The 16,325-nt window shown below is 30.5% G+C and overlaps 1 protein-coding gene across 1 annotated transcript in view; it reads left to right on the top strand.

Annotated features, from left to right (window-relative positions):
- Positions 1-16,325, top strand: part of DPP10 (dipeptidyl peptidase like 10) — an 817,253-nt gene that overhangs the window by 392,682 nt on the left and 408,246 nt on the right. Inside the window, exon 4 of the mRNA XM_031959980.1 lies at positions 12,477-12,571. Coding sequence (XP_031815840.1) covers positions 12,477-12,571 — 95 coding nt within the window. The remainder of the gene's footprint in view (positions 1-12,476; positions 12,572-16,325) is intronic.

Raw genomic sequence — 16,325 nt, 5'->3', positions numbered from 1 at the left:
GATCAATGGAATAGGGTAGGTTCAAAGGACAAAACAGCCAATAACTTTAATTATTTAGTGTTTGACAAACCCAAAGACCCTAGTTTTTGGGATAAGAATGCATTATTTGATAAAAATTGCTGGGAAAATTGGAAATAAGTATGGCAGAAACTAGGCATTGACCCACACTTAACACCGTACACCAAGATAAGGTCAAAATGGGTTCATATCTAGGGATAAAGAATGAGATTATAAATAAATTGGAAGAGCATAGGGTAGTTTACCTCTCAGACCTGTGGAAGAGGAAGGAATTTATGACCAATGAAGAACTAGAGGTCACTATTGACTACAAAATAGAAAATTTTGATTATGTCAAATTGAAAAGTTTTTGTACCAACGAAACTAATGCAGGCAAGATTAGAAAGGAAACTATAAACTGGGAAAACATTTTTACAGTCAAAGTCATTTCCAAAATATATAGAGAATTGACTCTAATTTATAAAAAACCAAGCCATTCTCCAATTGATAAATGATCAAAAGATATGAACAGACAATTTTCAGATGATGAAATTGAAACTATTACCACTCATATGAAAGAGTATTCCAAATCAGCATTGATCAGGTAAATGCAAATTAAGACAACTTGGAGATACCATTACATACCTGTCAGATTGGCTAGAATGACAGGGAAAGCCAACGCAGAATGTTGGAGGGTATGTGGGAAAACAGGGACACTGATACATTGTTGGTGGAATTGTGAACCTATCCAGCCATTCTGGAGAGCAATTTGTAACTATGTTCAAAAAAATATCAAAGTGTGCATACCCTTTGATCCAGCAGTGTTTCTACTGGGCTTATATCCCAAAGAGATACTAAAGAAGTGAAAGGGACTTGTGTGTGCCAAAATGTTTGTGGCAGCCCTGTTTGTAGTGGCTAGAAGCTGGAAAATGAATGGATGCCCATCAATTGGAGAATGGTTGTATAAATTGTGGTATATGAATTTTATGGAATATTATTTTTCTGTAAGAAACGACCAGCAGGATGAATACAGACAGGATTGGAGAGACTTAAATGAACTGATGTTGAGTGAAATGTGCAGAACCAGGAGATAATTATATACCTCAACAATGATACTGTATGAGGATGTATTCTGATGCAAATGGATTTCTTCAACAAAAGAAGATCTAGGGAGAGAGGGAAAAAATCGGAACAGAAGTGAGTGCAAGGGATAATGTTGTAAAAAGTTACCATGGCATGGGTTCTGTTAATAAAAAGTTATTAAAATAAATAAATAAATAACAAAGTAAATAATAATAAAAAAATACCTAGGCAGGTTAATAGAATCCAAGAAAATTTAGATATGACATGTTGCTGGGAAAAAAATGAATGGGGACAGAAAGGAATATATATTTTTCTCAGCAGTATGTGGCACCTACACAAAATTGACCATGTATTAGAGCATAAAAACTTCACAATTAAATGCAGAAAGACAGAAATATATTTTTTTAATTTTATTTTTTATTATAATAATTTTTTATTCATAGAACCCATTCCAGCATAATTTTTTTACAACATTATCCCTTGTACCCTCTTCTGTTCCAATTTTTTCCCTCTCTCCCTCCACCACCTCCCCTAGATGGGAAGTAGTCCTATATATATTGAATATGTCACAGTATATCCTAGATACAATATATGTATGCAAAACCAAACACTTGTCTTGTTGCACAGGAAGAATTGGATTCAGAAGGTAAAAATAACCTGGGAAGAATAACAAAAATGCAAACAGTTTACATTCATTTCCCAGTGTTCTTTCTTTGGGTGTAGCTGCTTCTGTTCATCATTGATCAATTGAAACTGAATTAGGTCTCTTTGTCAAAGAAATCTACTTCCATCAGAAACATCTTCATACAATATCGTTGTTGAAGTATATAATGATCTCCTGGTTCTACTCATTTCACTTAGCATCAGTTCATTTAAGTCTCTCCAAGCCTCTCTATATTCATCCTTCTGGTCGTTTCTTACGACAATAATATTCCATAACATTCATATACCACAATTTACCCAACCATTCTCCAATTGAAGGGCATCCATTCATTTTCCAGTTTCTGGCCACTATAAACAGGGCTGCCAGAAACATTTTGGCACATACAGGTCCCTTTCGCTTCTTTAGTATCTCCTCGGGGTATAAGCCCAGTAGTACCACTGCTGGGTCAAAGGGTATGCACAGTTTGATAACTTTTTGGGCATAATTTCAGATTGCTCTCCAGAATGGTTGGATTCGTTCACAACTCCACCAACAATGCATCAGTGTCGCAGTTTTCCTCCATCCCCTCCAACATTCATCATTATTTTTTTCCTGTCATCTTAGCCAATCTGACAGGTATATAGTGGAATCTCAGAGTTGTCTTAATTTGCATTTCTCTGATTAATAGTGATTTGGAACACTCAGAAAGACAGACATATTACATGCTTCATTTTCAAACCATGATATAATAAAAATTATATTCAATAATGGGACAGGGAAAGATAGACTAAAATCCAATTACAAATTAAATAATGAAATGTAAAGAATGAATGGATCAAACAAGGTATCATAGAAAAATACCCATGTCATTCAAGATAATGACAATAATGAGACCACATATCAAAATCAATAAGATGTAGCCAAAGCAGTGCTTATATGATATTTCATAACTCTAAATAGTTATATGAATAAAGAAAGAGATCAATTAATTGTGCATGTGAGTAAAAAAGCTAGAAAAAGAACAGATTAAAAGCCTTCAGTTTAATGCCAAAGTAGAAATTTTGAAACAAGGGAGAGAATAATAAAATTAAAACTAAGAAAACTATTGAAGTAATTAATAAAATGAAGAATTAGTTTTATGAAAAAAAACAACAAAAATAAAATTTTGGTTAATTTTATTTAAAAAAAGGAAAGAAAAAAGCCAAATTACCAGCATCAAAAATGCAGAGTAAACTGACCAATAATGAAAAAAAATAATGCAATAATTAAGAGCTATATTTCATAATTGTTTCCCAACGATTCTAACATTCCAATATAAATGGATGAATATTTACAAAAAGATAAATTGCCTAGATTAACAGATGAGGAAATAGATTAAATAGCCCCATTCTAGAATAGAAATTGAATAAGTCAACAATGAACTTTCTAAGAAAAAATCTCCATGGCAAAATAAATTCAAAAGTGAATTCTACCAAACATTTAAAGAAACATTAATTCCTCTTTTTATTATTAAGTAAAGCTTTTTATTCACAAAACATTTGTATGGATACTTTTTCAACATTGACGCTTGCAAAGCCTTCTGTTCCAAATTATCTCCTCCTTTCCCCCACTTTTTCCCCTAAATGGCAGGTAGTCCAATACATGTTAAATATGTTAAATTATATATCAAATCCAATATATGTGTACATATTTAAACAGTTATCTTGCTACACAAGAAAAATCAGATCAAGAAGGAAGAAAAAAACTGAGAAAGAAACAAAATGCAAGCAAACAACAATAGAAAGAGTGTGAATGCTTCCCACAGTCTTCTCTCTGGGTGTATATGGAGCTCTTTATCACTGAACAATTGGAACTGCTTTGAATCATCTCATTGTTGAAGAGAGCCATGTCTATCAGAATTGATCTTCATGTAGTCTTATTGTTGCCATGCATAATTATTTCCTAGTTTTGCTCATTTCACTTAGCATCAGTTCATGTAAATCTCTCTAGGCCTCTCTGAAATCATCCTGCTGGTTGTTTCTTACAGAACAATAATATTCCATAATATTTATATAACATAAATTGTTCATCCATTCTCCAATTGATGGGCATCCACTCAGTTTCCCGTTTCTTGCCATCACAAAAAGGGCTGCCACAAACATGTTTGCATATATGGGTTCCTTTCCCTCCTTTAAGAACTTTTTGGGATATAATCCCAGTATAAACACTGCTGGGTGAAATGGTATACACAGTTTGATAACTTTTTGAGCATAGTTCCAAATTGCTCTTCAGAATGGGTGGATCCGTACACAATTCTACCAAAAATGTAACCATGGTCCAGTTTTTCTACATTGCATCCAATATTCATTATTATTTTTTCCTGTCATCTGAGCCAACTTGAAAGTTGTATAGTGGTATCTCAGAGTTGTCTTAATTTGCATTTCTCAGATCAATAGTGGTTTGGAGCACCTTTTCATATGACTACAAATAGTTTCAATTTCCTCATCTGAAAATTATCTCTTCATATCCTTTGACCATTTAGTAATTGGAAAATGATTTGAACTCTTATAAATTTTAATCAATTCTCTATATATTTTAGAAATGAGGCCTTTATCAGAACCTGTGAATGTAAAAATGTTTTCCAAGTTTATTGCTTCCTTTCTAATCTTGTCTGAATTAGTTTTGTTTGTACAAAAAAATTTTCTTAATATAATCCAAATTATCTATTATCTATCAATGATCTCTAGTTTTTCTCTCGTCACAAATTCCTTCCTCCTCCACAGATCCCAGAGCTAAACTGTCCTATGTTCTTCTAGTTTGTTTATAATATCATTCTTTATGTATAGATCATGAACTTGTTTTTCACCTTATCTTGTTATAGGGTGTTATGTGTGGGTCAATGCCTAGTTTCTGACATAATAGTTTCCATTTTTCCCAGCAGTTTTTGTCAAATAGTGAGAAGAACAAATGTTATGTAAATTTTTGGGAAAAAAGGCTGAAGGAATCCTGCCAAATTCCTTCTATGACACAAATATGGTACTTATGCTTAAAACAGGAAGAGCCAAAACAGAAAGAAAATGGCAGACCAATCTCCTTCCTGAAAATTGATTCAAAAACTTTAAATAAAATATTAGCAAAGAGATTACAGGAATTTATCACCAGGATAATATACTATGACCAAGTGGGATTTATCCAAAAATGCAGGGCTGGTTCATTATCAAGAAAATTATTACCACAATCAACCATATCAACCACAAAACCAACAGAAAGAAAATGATAATTGCAATAGATGCAGAAAAAGCCTTTGTCATAATAAATGCTCATTCCTATTAAAAAACAAAACAAAACTGGTGAACATACCATAAAAAACATATGGTGAACATAAAGGGAGCTTTCCTGAAAATAATAAGCAGTGCCCAAAGCCTACAGAAAGCATTATTTATAATGAAGGGAAACTGGATGCATTTCTAATAAGATCAGGGGTAAAACAAGGATACTTATTATCACCATTATTATTTAACATTGTACTAGAAAGGTTGGCTTTCGTAATAAGACAACAAACAAAAAAAATTAAAACAATTGAAATAGACAATAAAGAAATAAAACTAGCACTCTTTGCAGATATGATATACTTAGAGAATCCTAGAAATTCATCCAAAAATCTACTTGAAGCAATTAACAGATTTAGCAAATTTTAGCAAAATAAAGCACACAGATCATTAGCATTTCCATTTATTATTGACAAATCCCAGCAGCAAGAGATAGAAGGAAGAATTCCATTTAAAATAACTAGCAAAATAAAATATTTGGGAGTCCATCTACCAAGACAAACACAAAAGCTATATGAACACAATTACAAAACACTTCCAAAACAAATAAAGTCAGATTTAAACAATTGGAAAATTATTGTTTGGTCATGGGTAGGTAATAAAAATGACAATTCTGTCTAAGTTGGTCTACTTCTTCAATGCTATACCAATCCAGTTGCCAAAAAATTATTGTATAGAGCTAGAGAAAATAATGACAAAAAATGACCTAATGGAACAAAAGGTCAAGAATATCAAGGGAATTAATGAGAAACAAAATATAAAGGATGATGGCCTAGCAGTACCAGATCTAAAACTCTATCATAAAGCAGCAATTATCAAAACCATCTGTTACTGGATAAGCAATAGAGAGGTGGATTAGTGGAATAAGTGAGTTACACATGACACAATAATCAATGACTATAGTAATCTAATAGTTGATTAATCCCTAAACTCTAAAATTTCTGGGAAAACTAAAAATGTATTTTAGAAATTAAACATAGATGTATATTTCACATCCCATACCAAAATAATGTCAAAATGTGATTGAGCATAAATAAATTAGGAGAGGAAGTTCCAATTTATCTATCAGATATTTGACGAAGAAGAATTTATGTTCAAAGAAGAACTAGAAGGCATTATGAAATGGACATTTTGGACAACTTTGATTACATTAAGTTAAAAAGGTTTGGCACAAAGTAAAGTAACAGAACCAACATTAAAAGGGAAGTGCAAAGCTGGTAACAATAACATTCTAGTCAGTGTTTCTGAGAAAAGTCTCATTTCTTAAATATATAAAGAACTGTATCAAATTTATAAGACCAATTTATAAATGGTCTAAGGATACGAACCAACAATTTTCTGATGATGTAAATGAAACTATATATCATCATGTAAAAAATGCTCTAAACCATTACTGATTAGCGAGATGTAATTTAAAACAATTGTTAGAAACCACCTCATACCTCTCAGATTGGCTAAAATGACAGGTAAAGATGATAAATGTTGGAGGAGAAAATTAGGACAGTAATGCATTTTTGGTAGGGTTGTAGAATAAATCATCCAACCATTCTGGAGAGCAATTTAGAACTATGTCTAAAGGGTTGTAAAACTGTGTATATCCTTTGACTAAGACTATATCCCAAGGAAATCAAAAAGGAGGGAAAAGGACTCACATGTGCAAAAATATTTTGTGATAGCAAAGAATTGGAAAATGAATAGATAGCCCTCAATTGGGAATGGTTGAATAAGTTGTGGTATATGAAGGTAATGGAATATTATAATTCTATAAAAATGATGAACAAGTTGATTTTTTAAAGGCCTAGAATGATTTACATGAACCGATGCTTAATGAAACAAATAGTACTAGAAATACAATGTACATAGTTACAGCAAGATTGTGAAGTAATCAACTATGAAAGACTTGATTCTTCAAGGTGTTTTAGTGATCTAAGCAATCTCAATAAACATCATAGCAAATACCATCTGCATCCAAAAAGAGAATTATGGAGATTGAATGTAAATCAAAGCATGCTATGTTCTCTTCTTTTTTCTATTTTTTTCTCTCCTGTGGCTTTTTCCCTTTTTGTTCTAATTTTTCTCTCTCAACATTGTGTGGGACAAGAAGACTCCTACACACAATGACTACTCAGAGATCACTCAAAATAGAAAGCAGATAGATTATTTACTATAGCATCTCATGAGAGGCAGGCAGTTCAGCTGGAGATAAGGAAAATGAAAGTACTCACAGCAGGAGAGCCAAAGAATTAGTGAATATACACAGCTTTTATAGATTTTGTTACAAAAGATTACATCACAAGTAAGAGAGCATTGATGGGAGTGGGGGGCATCTAATTGATTGTTGCTATCTGGAGAGATTGGAATGAAGGTTTCTGGCTTAGGCCTTCAGGCTTCAGATAATCGAGCCTATAGTGGTCAAGCTAATGGACTAAATATGGATAAATGTCAAACACTGATAAATGTCATCAACTTAGGTTAAGTAAATATGCCTGTAATTCACTAAGGTTTAAATAAATATAGGCACATATTATACTTATGCAGGACATAGGGAAACAAAGGAATAATGAAAATAAAGAAAAGAATTCACAAATTATTCTAAGTTCTTCATCTTTCCATTCCATACAATATATTCCATAAAACAATGTTTTTAAAAGTTAATATACATGTATAACCAAAAAATAAAGCAACTAAAAAAGAAAAACAAAGAAAAGAAAAAAAAAGTATAATCCTTTTTGAATTCTTTCAAGTAGTCTTTTGGGACTTGAGACCAATTCCTATTCCCCTTTAAGATTTCACTTGTAGGAATTTATCATCTTCTGAGATGTTGTTTTAATCTTCTTTCTTACCATAGTAGCTTTCTATGGTCAAGGTTCTGTTTTTGTTTTATGCTTTTTTTTCATGTTTCTTGGCTTTGAAAGTTGAGTTATACTCCAGGTATACAGAAAGCATGTCCCAAGCCTTTTGACATAGAGGACAGAGCCAGATTCACTTAGCATTAAAATCTAGGGTTTCAGATGCTTGATGGTTTGCTCAGTGAGCTAGGGAAACCTGACTTAGTTATTTCTATTGTTACCTTGTTTCCAAGATTGGCAATTTGCCTTTTGTATTGTAATTGGAAATTGCATTGTAGACCTGATATGCCACTATCCTGTTGAGACATGACTGCAGGTTATTTGTTGCTGATCTGTGCTGTAAAGATGACTAACCAAATGACTAGCCTGAAATCATCTTCGCTAGGCTGCACTTCCCTTTTACCTAAGTAAAACAGACTTTCCTGAAGTCCTCCAAATCTATTTTAAGCTCAAAAATTATTTCACTCTGTGTCTTTTTAGATTTTTTCCATCCAGAATCTGTTTAGAGACTTGATTTCAAGTTGTTTCTGAAAAAAACTAATCTAATCTTTCCTTTTATTTCATATACTCACATAAATTGTCTCATATTTTCTATATTACCATATTGAAATCATATTACAAAAGAAGATTTTCAACTTTGATGAGATTGTGTTAAAGAAAAAAAAATCAATTCATTTATAAATTTTCATCTCCTTTGACTTCAATAAAACCTTTGCAGAAGTTAGCTTTTTACTGTTTATCCTTAGGAGAAGAATTTTAAACATGATTCCAAAATATTTTTGAAGCAGTAAAAAGTTGAGTTTAATATTTTAAATGATCATTTTAATATTATTTGAAGTATTTTTGAAGCAGTAAATAGTTGAGTTTAATATTTTAAATGATCATTTTCATATTATTTAAAGTATATCTTTATATAAATAAATTTTGGTACAAAGGAAGAAAAAATGAATTTGGAATCAGAAGGCCTAGTTTCAGTTCCTGTTAGACTATTTACTACTTCTATGACTTTGTCCAATTTAATTCACCTTTCATATTTCTGTTTCTTAATCCATAAACAATATTCAGACCCAAAATACTCAAGGTTCAAAGATACTTTCTCGTTTTGCATCGAGAAATCATATCCTATTTTCATAAGAAAAAATTTAAAATGAAAGCATATACATTCATATATATACATATATATTTGAAATATTATATATATATATATATATATATATATACATATTTCTAAATTACCTACTTCTATCCTGAAATACACAATTTCTGTGTGTGTACATATATTTGTGTATTAATTGAATCCTAATAAAGATATAGTATTTAGAAATAAAGATAATACTACTAATTTTCAATAAATAGTAAATGGAAAATACTTTTTTGAACTTGAATGAAAAGGATTTGTAGAGTATTAAACCAATTTAGATTTCAAAAAAGATGAGCTTGAAGGAAATATGTATGTAGAAAAATATGTATGTAAAAGATAGAGTACAGTGTTAAAAGTACAATGTGAAACTTCATGAGGATCAGTTTTTTTTAAACAAATATTCTTTCATCTTCCTTTGTTAATATATTATATTCATTAATGAAATTTTCTCAGATTTCATTACATCGTATTAAGAATAATATAAGCTTGATAATCTTGATATATAGTTATAGAATATAATTTATTATTCCAAAAAGAAAAAATTGCAAAATCTCAATAATCTTCTAGTGATTTTAATAACAAATTGTTGAATACATGACATAGAAGATTATAATTGAAATATTAAGTAATAATCAAATTTATCATTGTAATTATATACCTCATTAGGTACCTGCATATATTATATTATTTAACTTTTTCATTAAGTTCATTCAATAAGAAGTTAAATAATATGATTAAAATTTTACATATTTGCAGCAGTGAGAGCTTATTTTAGAGGCCTAGTGATTCAAATATAAAGGTTATCATTAAATAAAATCTAACATTTTTTCTGTGGTAAAATGTAAATGAAATAGACTTGTCTTTTCAAAGTTAAACCTCTAGAGACATTGGGAGCTTACCAGACCAATTCTATTTATTTTAAAAAGTTTATAGCTAATTTAGATTATAGAAGAAAGAATAAGACTCTTTTCCTTTTTAATAACATTTATGACATCCTCCTCCATTTAGTGTTGTATTGTACAATTGGTTTAATCCTTAAAAGTGAGATTATCGAAATGATATAGTAGCCTATCTCTCTAAGAAAGATTCAATATTGTTTTATAAGCAAACCTCTTAAAGAAGTTGTACATCCAGTAATGAAGAGAGCCATCTACCCTAAGAGAGAGAAGCATGGGAACAGAGTGTGGAATACAACATAACATTCTCACTCTCTCTATTGTTATTTGCTTGCATTTTGTTTTCTTTCTCAATTTTTTTCTTTTTCTTCTTTCTTGATCTGATTTTTCTTGTGCAACAAGATAACTGTATAAATATGTATACATATATTGGATCTAACATGTTTTTCAACATGTTTAACATGTATTGGACTACCTGCCAGCGAGGGGAGGGGTGGGGGGAAGGAGGGGAAATTTTTGAACAAAAGGTTATGCAAGGGTCAATGTTGTAAAAATTACCCATGTATATACTTTTTTTAAAAAAAGCTTTAATAATAATAATAAAGTGGCACATCAATAATATTTTTGAATTAGTTCCCTCTGAAAATGATTCTTTTTTTTTTTGTCTAAGAGACATATAGAGGATAGTCCTTTCTATTTTTGCCATAGATTAGACCTTATTAAAAGTGATCTGAAAAAAGAACATCTGTTCATTTTTATAGAGGTATTTATAATAGTGTTGATAAAAGGAGAGATATGTTTGGAGTCAACAACATTTAAAAGAAAAAACAAGCAAAAAATAGGGAGAAGTCTAATCACCATTTTGTGAGTGGATATATGGGAAACTGAATTAGTAAATGAAAAATGAGTTGAGAAACACAGGGAATTAAAATAACATTGCCAAGCTAGACAGGATTATTGGAGTAACATGTTGCCTTTAAAGGAAGATGAAGAGTAATATAAATGAGTCAAGGAAAAAATAAGGAAGAACCAATATTCTAACTTAAAATATAAAATATTTTTAAGACCAGAGGGCCAGATCATCATCAGTTTAGAAAAGTTCTGCGTACTTTGAAGACAAAACTGTCCATTGGAATTTTCTTTTTCTTCACCTGACAAGACAGCAAACTTTAAGTTCAATGTGCTTACTTTTTCTTTCATGGTGTGTACGTGTGTGTGTGTGTGTGTGTGTGTGTGTGTGTGTGTGTGTTGAGGGAGGGAGGGTTATGATCATAGTTTACATATCTTTTTATAACTGTTTCCTTATTATTTAAAATAATTTAGCTCAGAAAATATTCATTGAATTCATGAACAATTTATGAATAATCAATTATTTTTAAAGGATGATATTACATTCCTAAGTACCAAGCCTAGTTGGCTCAGTAGATGACAACTTTGGTTCTAAAATATAAAAAAATGAGTTCAAATCCAACCTTAGAAATTTACTAGCTGTGAGACCTTATACAAGTCATTTAATCCCTGTTTGCCTAAGAGCCATCTACAGGGTTCAGTAAATAGAGAGCAGGGCCTAGATGAGATCATTTACTAGCTGTGTGATCCTAGGCAAGTAATTTACTATTTGTTTTAATCCCCTGGAAAAAGAAATGATAAACCATTTTAATGCCTTTGACAGGAAACCTCATGAACTGTATAGTCTACTTGGTGAAGTGGTCATTATTTGAATACCAATAAATAACAAAGCCTCAAACCAGTTTTTTAAAGAACAAAATGTATTGGCTCCTTATGTTAAAAAAAAAACAAAAAACAGTACACCTTTAGTTTTAGGTAATTAAACTAAAATATATTGAAGAAAATAGTTATCATAACAGTATTTTATGGTTGTGGGCAGAATAACCAAGTTAGGAAGTTTTTTTTCTTTGACATATATATGTGTGTGTGTGTGTGTGTGTGTGTGTGTGTGTGTGTGTGAGAAGCATAAAGATTAACAATTTCATCAAGCTAACTTGTTTTTAATTATTACCATTAGGTCATGATTGACTCCCTAAATTCTTTTTAGGACATGTTGAATTATTTGTTGGATATATCTTCTTAGAAGTAACATTTACATTTCAAACTCGGCATGTTCAAAGCAGAAGGGAATTATTTCCAAACATATATAATTATTTCCTAAGAAACAGGCAACTCTAAACTAATAGTATAGTCAGAAATTCTTAGTGACAAATGATGACATTCTGCATCTTCCTCTCTCATATAGTGGCCAGCAGAACTCTTTCTCTCTGACTGGATAACCTTTCTTTTAACATATTCTTATTTGTTCTACCAGGAATCTGAGTGGATCTCTAAGTAACCATGCTACTCACTTCACAATAACTATTATGTTTGCTTTGTCTCACAACCATTCAAGGGGATTAATGTGATTCCAGGACCAGAATTAGTTCAGGTTATCAGAGGGTAACAATGCCATTTAAATAAGTATATTTAATATGTAGTTTTTCCTCTACAGTTATTATATTAACTAGTCAATGTCATTGTCAAATGTTAATGTCTTTGTTGTTGCAGATTCAGATGTGGTGTATAAAAACGGGAATGGACATGTCATTAAACTGAATGTAGAAACAAATGTCACCACATTATTATTGGAAAACACAACTTTTGTAAGTAATGGATAATTAATTTACTTATTTACATGTCATTGATTTTAGTTTTTAGAACTCTTGAGGTAATGGTAATTTTCATGCTTTAGTAATAACACATTGTTTAAGTATGTCGAGTGAAAAGTTGGCAGTGTAGCCTCAAGAAGCATCTGTATGGATAGACCTTATATTACATATTCTGATTGTCTTTTACAAGAAAAGGAAAAACATTTTTCTCAATTAATAAAGATTTAAGGCTAAGAGAAACTTTCCTGAACTTTATTTCCTTCTATCATTTATGGAGAAAATGTTTTATATGCATGTGTATATGTGAAAGTACACATGTATATGTATATACAAGTGCACATAAACATGTAATCTATGCATGTATATTGAAATATATATATATACATATATAAATATATGTACATCCATATCACATAATCTTTTTGTTATGTATTAACACCTATAATCTCCCCATCCAGCAATTTTTTTTATTTGAATATATCTACTCCATCATTATAACTAATATTGTGATAATATTTTTCTTAAATTTTATTTGGAATCAAATTCTTTTTTTTTCTCTTTTGATACACACCTACCCTTATAATTCTATCTTCCTTTGTAACAATGAAAAACAATGGAGTGACTTTATAAGATTGTGTTTTTGACTTTTGTAACCTTTAGTCTATCATCTGTACTGAGAATAGGCAAGAGAATTTCATCATGTATTCTCTTTGAGTGAAAATACAATTTGTTTTAGAATTTCAGAATTATCTGATTTTAAATATTATTGTCATTATAATATATTAATTTTGTGTATTTTTCTCCTGTATGCTTACTTTCATCTATATTAATTCTTACTTGACCATATTTTCCAGAGTAGCTCTTGTTCTTTGTTTCTATTGACAATACTGAAATACACCAAGCCTAATGGATGCATAACAGCATTGTTTCTCATCCTTTGATTATCAAATTTAAGTTTGTCTTTAGAGACCACAACATTATGTCATGATATTATGACATTGATGTAATTTAGGGTGAAAGTAAAATTTAATGACAATTTCATTAACTTATTCATTTTGGTTGTCATTAAATTTTATTTTCACCCTAAATCACTTCAGGTCAATGATAATAAATAATTATTGAAAAGAGTAAAATCTACTAATACAAAATATCATTATTGAAGGGGATATTTTCTTATTTAGTTCCCTGGAGTGATTAATCTGCTTTGAAAAAAAAATATATATATATATATAATATGTATGTATGTATGTATACACACATATTAGCCAAATATTGAAATTCATTATTTTTAGTATAAAGAATCCATACTTTTAGTGCCCAACCAATGAACATTTCTGGTATAGGAATACATCATCAATTAGCAATATTTTTTTTTCCATCACAGTAATATCTAACACCATCACTAAGAAATCCAGGGGTTCTAATCTACTTGAAAGACTTTATTAAATATCCAGAAACTTATGAGAGTATGTATATGTGTGTGTATACATATATACATACAGAGAGAGAGAGAGAGCCTAGTCATCAGGAAACCCTTACTATTGCTAATACAGTTTTCCAAAGATGTTTGTTTTTTTTTTTAATTGAAGTACTCCTCTGCAGTTGTCATCCTGTCAACTTAAATTTATTTGGGGGAGAATGCTCCCCACCTACTTTCATATTTTATTTTACTTTTAATATTCTGTATCTTGTATCTCTATATGGTACTCTAAAACTTAATTTTCTATATTATTCATAATCCTTTTTTGTTCTCTTTCTTTTTATATTTATGCTAGTTACAATTGTTAATTGTTGTGAAAACATTTATCAAATGTTTAATTTGTCTTTCTCAATATGAGCTCCCTAAATAATGAGAACTTCTTCCTCTAATTTGCTTTTTAAAGAGTGAAGCTATTAAACCTCAGCTAGCAACACTTGCAAACTGAAGTGTTTAAAAAAGACTACTGAATCAAGTACTAATCCTTGGAAACTGCAAACAAATTCCAGTGGCACTTCCACCCAGTTCAGAATATCTAGTCCAAAGACAGTTGTGTATTTGAGTGTGCTCTTGTTTAAGAGGTACCTCAAGTTATAATTTTTTAGGCCAACTCTCTTGCTAAATTTTATGAGGATACAGTTTTAAACAAACTAATTTATTAGGCTTAGTGATTACTAGAGTGTTAATGTTGATCTTAATAGCTGTCAGAAAGTCACTGAAAACATAGTAGCCACATTAAATATAAATTAAAATGAATATATTTTCAATAAATGTACATTATAAGGATGACAAAATACTTATCAAGACATTAACTCTGTGATCACAATTATCAATAAATTTATTATTTTTAAGGGTAAGAGAAAATCAAATTATTTATTCCCTTAAGTGATCTTCTTTAGTAATTTTTTTTTCTTTAGCATTGCTGATTCTGTTGATGAATTAACTAAAAACTCTTTTAAATGCTAATAGTAAGGGGCATGACTGTCAAATGTAAGGTGAAAAGCAATATAATTATTAATTATGTTAATTTGATTAAAATTATACTAAAATATGTCTTATGAAAGATGTCTTTCATCTGATTCAACATTATAATAGAGGAGTATATTAGAGTTTATACCCTTCTTCCTGTTTTAAGATAAACTACACAAGGAAAAGACTTTCTTCTTGAAGTGCCCCTAATGATATTTAGATAGTTATCAATGTCATATCTAGAATTAGGCATCCTTATTTAAAACCAAAGCCTATTCAGAGTGAAATAACAATAAGTGTTTCCCTGGAGTATTGTCATTGTACTTGTGAAATTATCAGTAATTTTAAAATAGCTAATTATCTCTATAGTACAAAGATCTATAAGAGAAAATTTGTATACATTAAAAATTGTGTATGCATATTTCTCCATATGCATGGGCATTTAATATATGTATATGGTTAGTCACATGCATTCTCAAGAATAGACTGATGGATACAAGCACAAGTAATATAAAAGAAAGAAAAAAATAATGAAGTCAGGTAACAAAATGCATGTGTTAGTAAGTTTGAATCATTTTCACATTGGGACATGATGAGACTGTGAATCCATGTTTTAATTACTTCCCCAAATGGTAGGCAGAATTAATCGCTACAGAATCAAAATTACCTTAACTATGACTTTTATTGTAATTTTTATATTCATTTTGTTCAGGTCAAAATGATAGGTGTCAGAATAAAGTGCCATGGCAGGAGTCAGCAAAGCCTGAGGTTAAATCTGGCCTGAGACTATACAGTTCTGTGACTCTGGGGCAACCTCTGTTTGCCTCAGTTTCTTCATCAACAAAATGAGGATAATGGTATTTATCTGCCATAATCATGAGGATGAAATGATATAATACTTGTAAAGAATTTAGCACATCACCTGGCACAGATTAAGCTCTCTATAAAGATTTGTCTTCCTCCTCCTCCTCCTCTTTCTCATCATCATCTTCATGTTGTTATTCTTCTTCATCATCATCATCATCATTGTCATCTAGGAACACTGGCTTTTTCTTTTAAGTTTGTAGCTAGACATTGCCAATTATTTTGTTCATAATTATCATAGTGATTTTTGAAATTATGTCCGCATGTGATCTGATCAATGAATGATTTGTCTGTGAATACAGAACCACTGGCTTCTTCCTTCAATACCTTAAGTAGAATTTTTCAAAGATTGTAGAATAATATGTTTCAAAATGCCCTAGAAAATTAATCTTCTCACTAATTATATTTTAAAATACTGAATGTTTTTTTATTATACTC

Source organism: Sarcophilus harrisii, chromosome 3 (genome assembly GCF_902635505.1).
Source record: "Sarcophilus harrisii chromosome 3, mSarHar1.11, whole genome shotgun sequence".
Classification (NCBI taxonomy): domain Eukaryota; kingdom Metazoa; phylum Chordata; class Mammalia; order Dasyuromorphia; family Dasyuridae; genus Sarcophilus; species Sarcophilus harrisii.
Note: the sequence above shows the minus strand (reverse complement) of the source record. Positions and strands in the feature narration are given on the sequence as shown.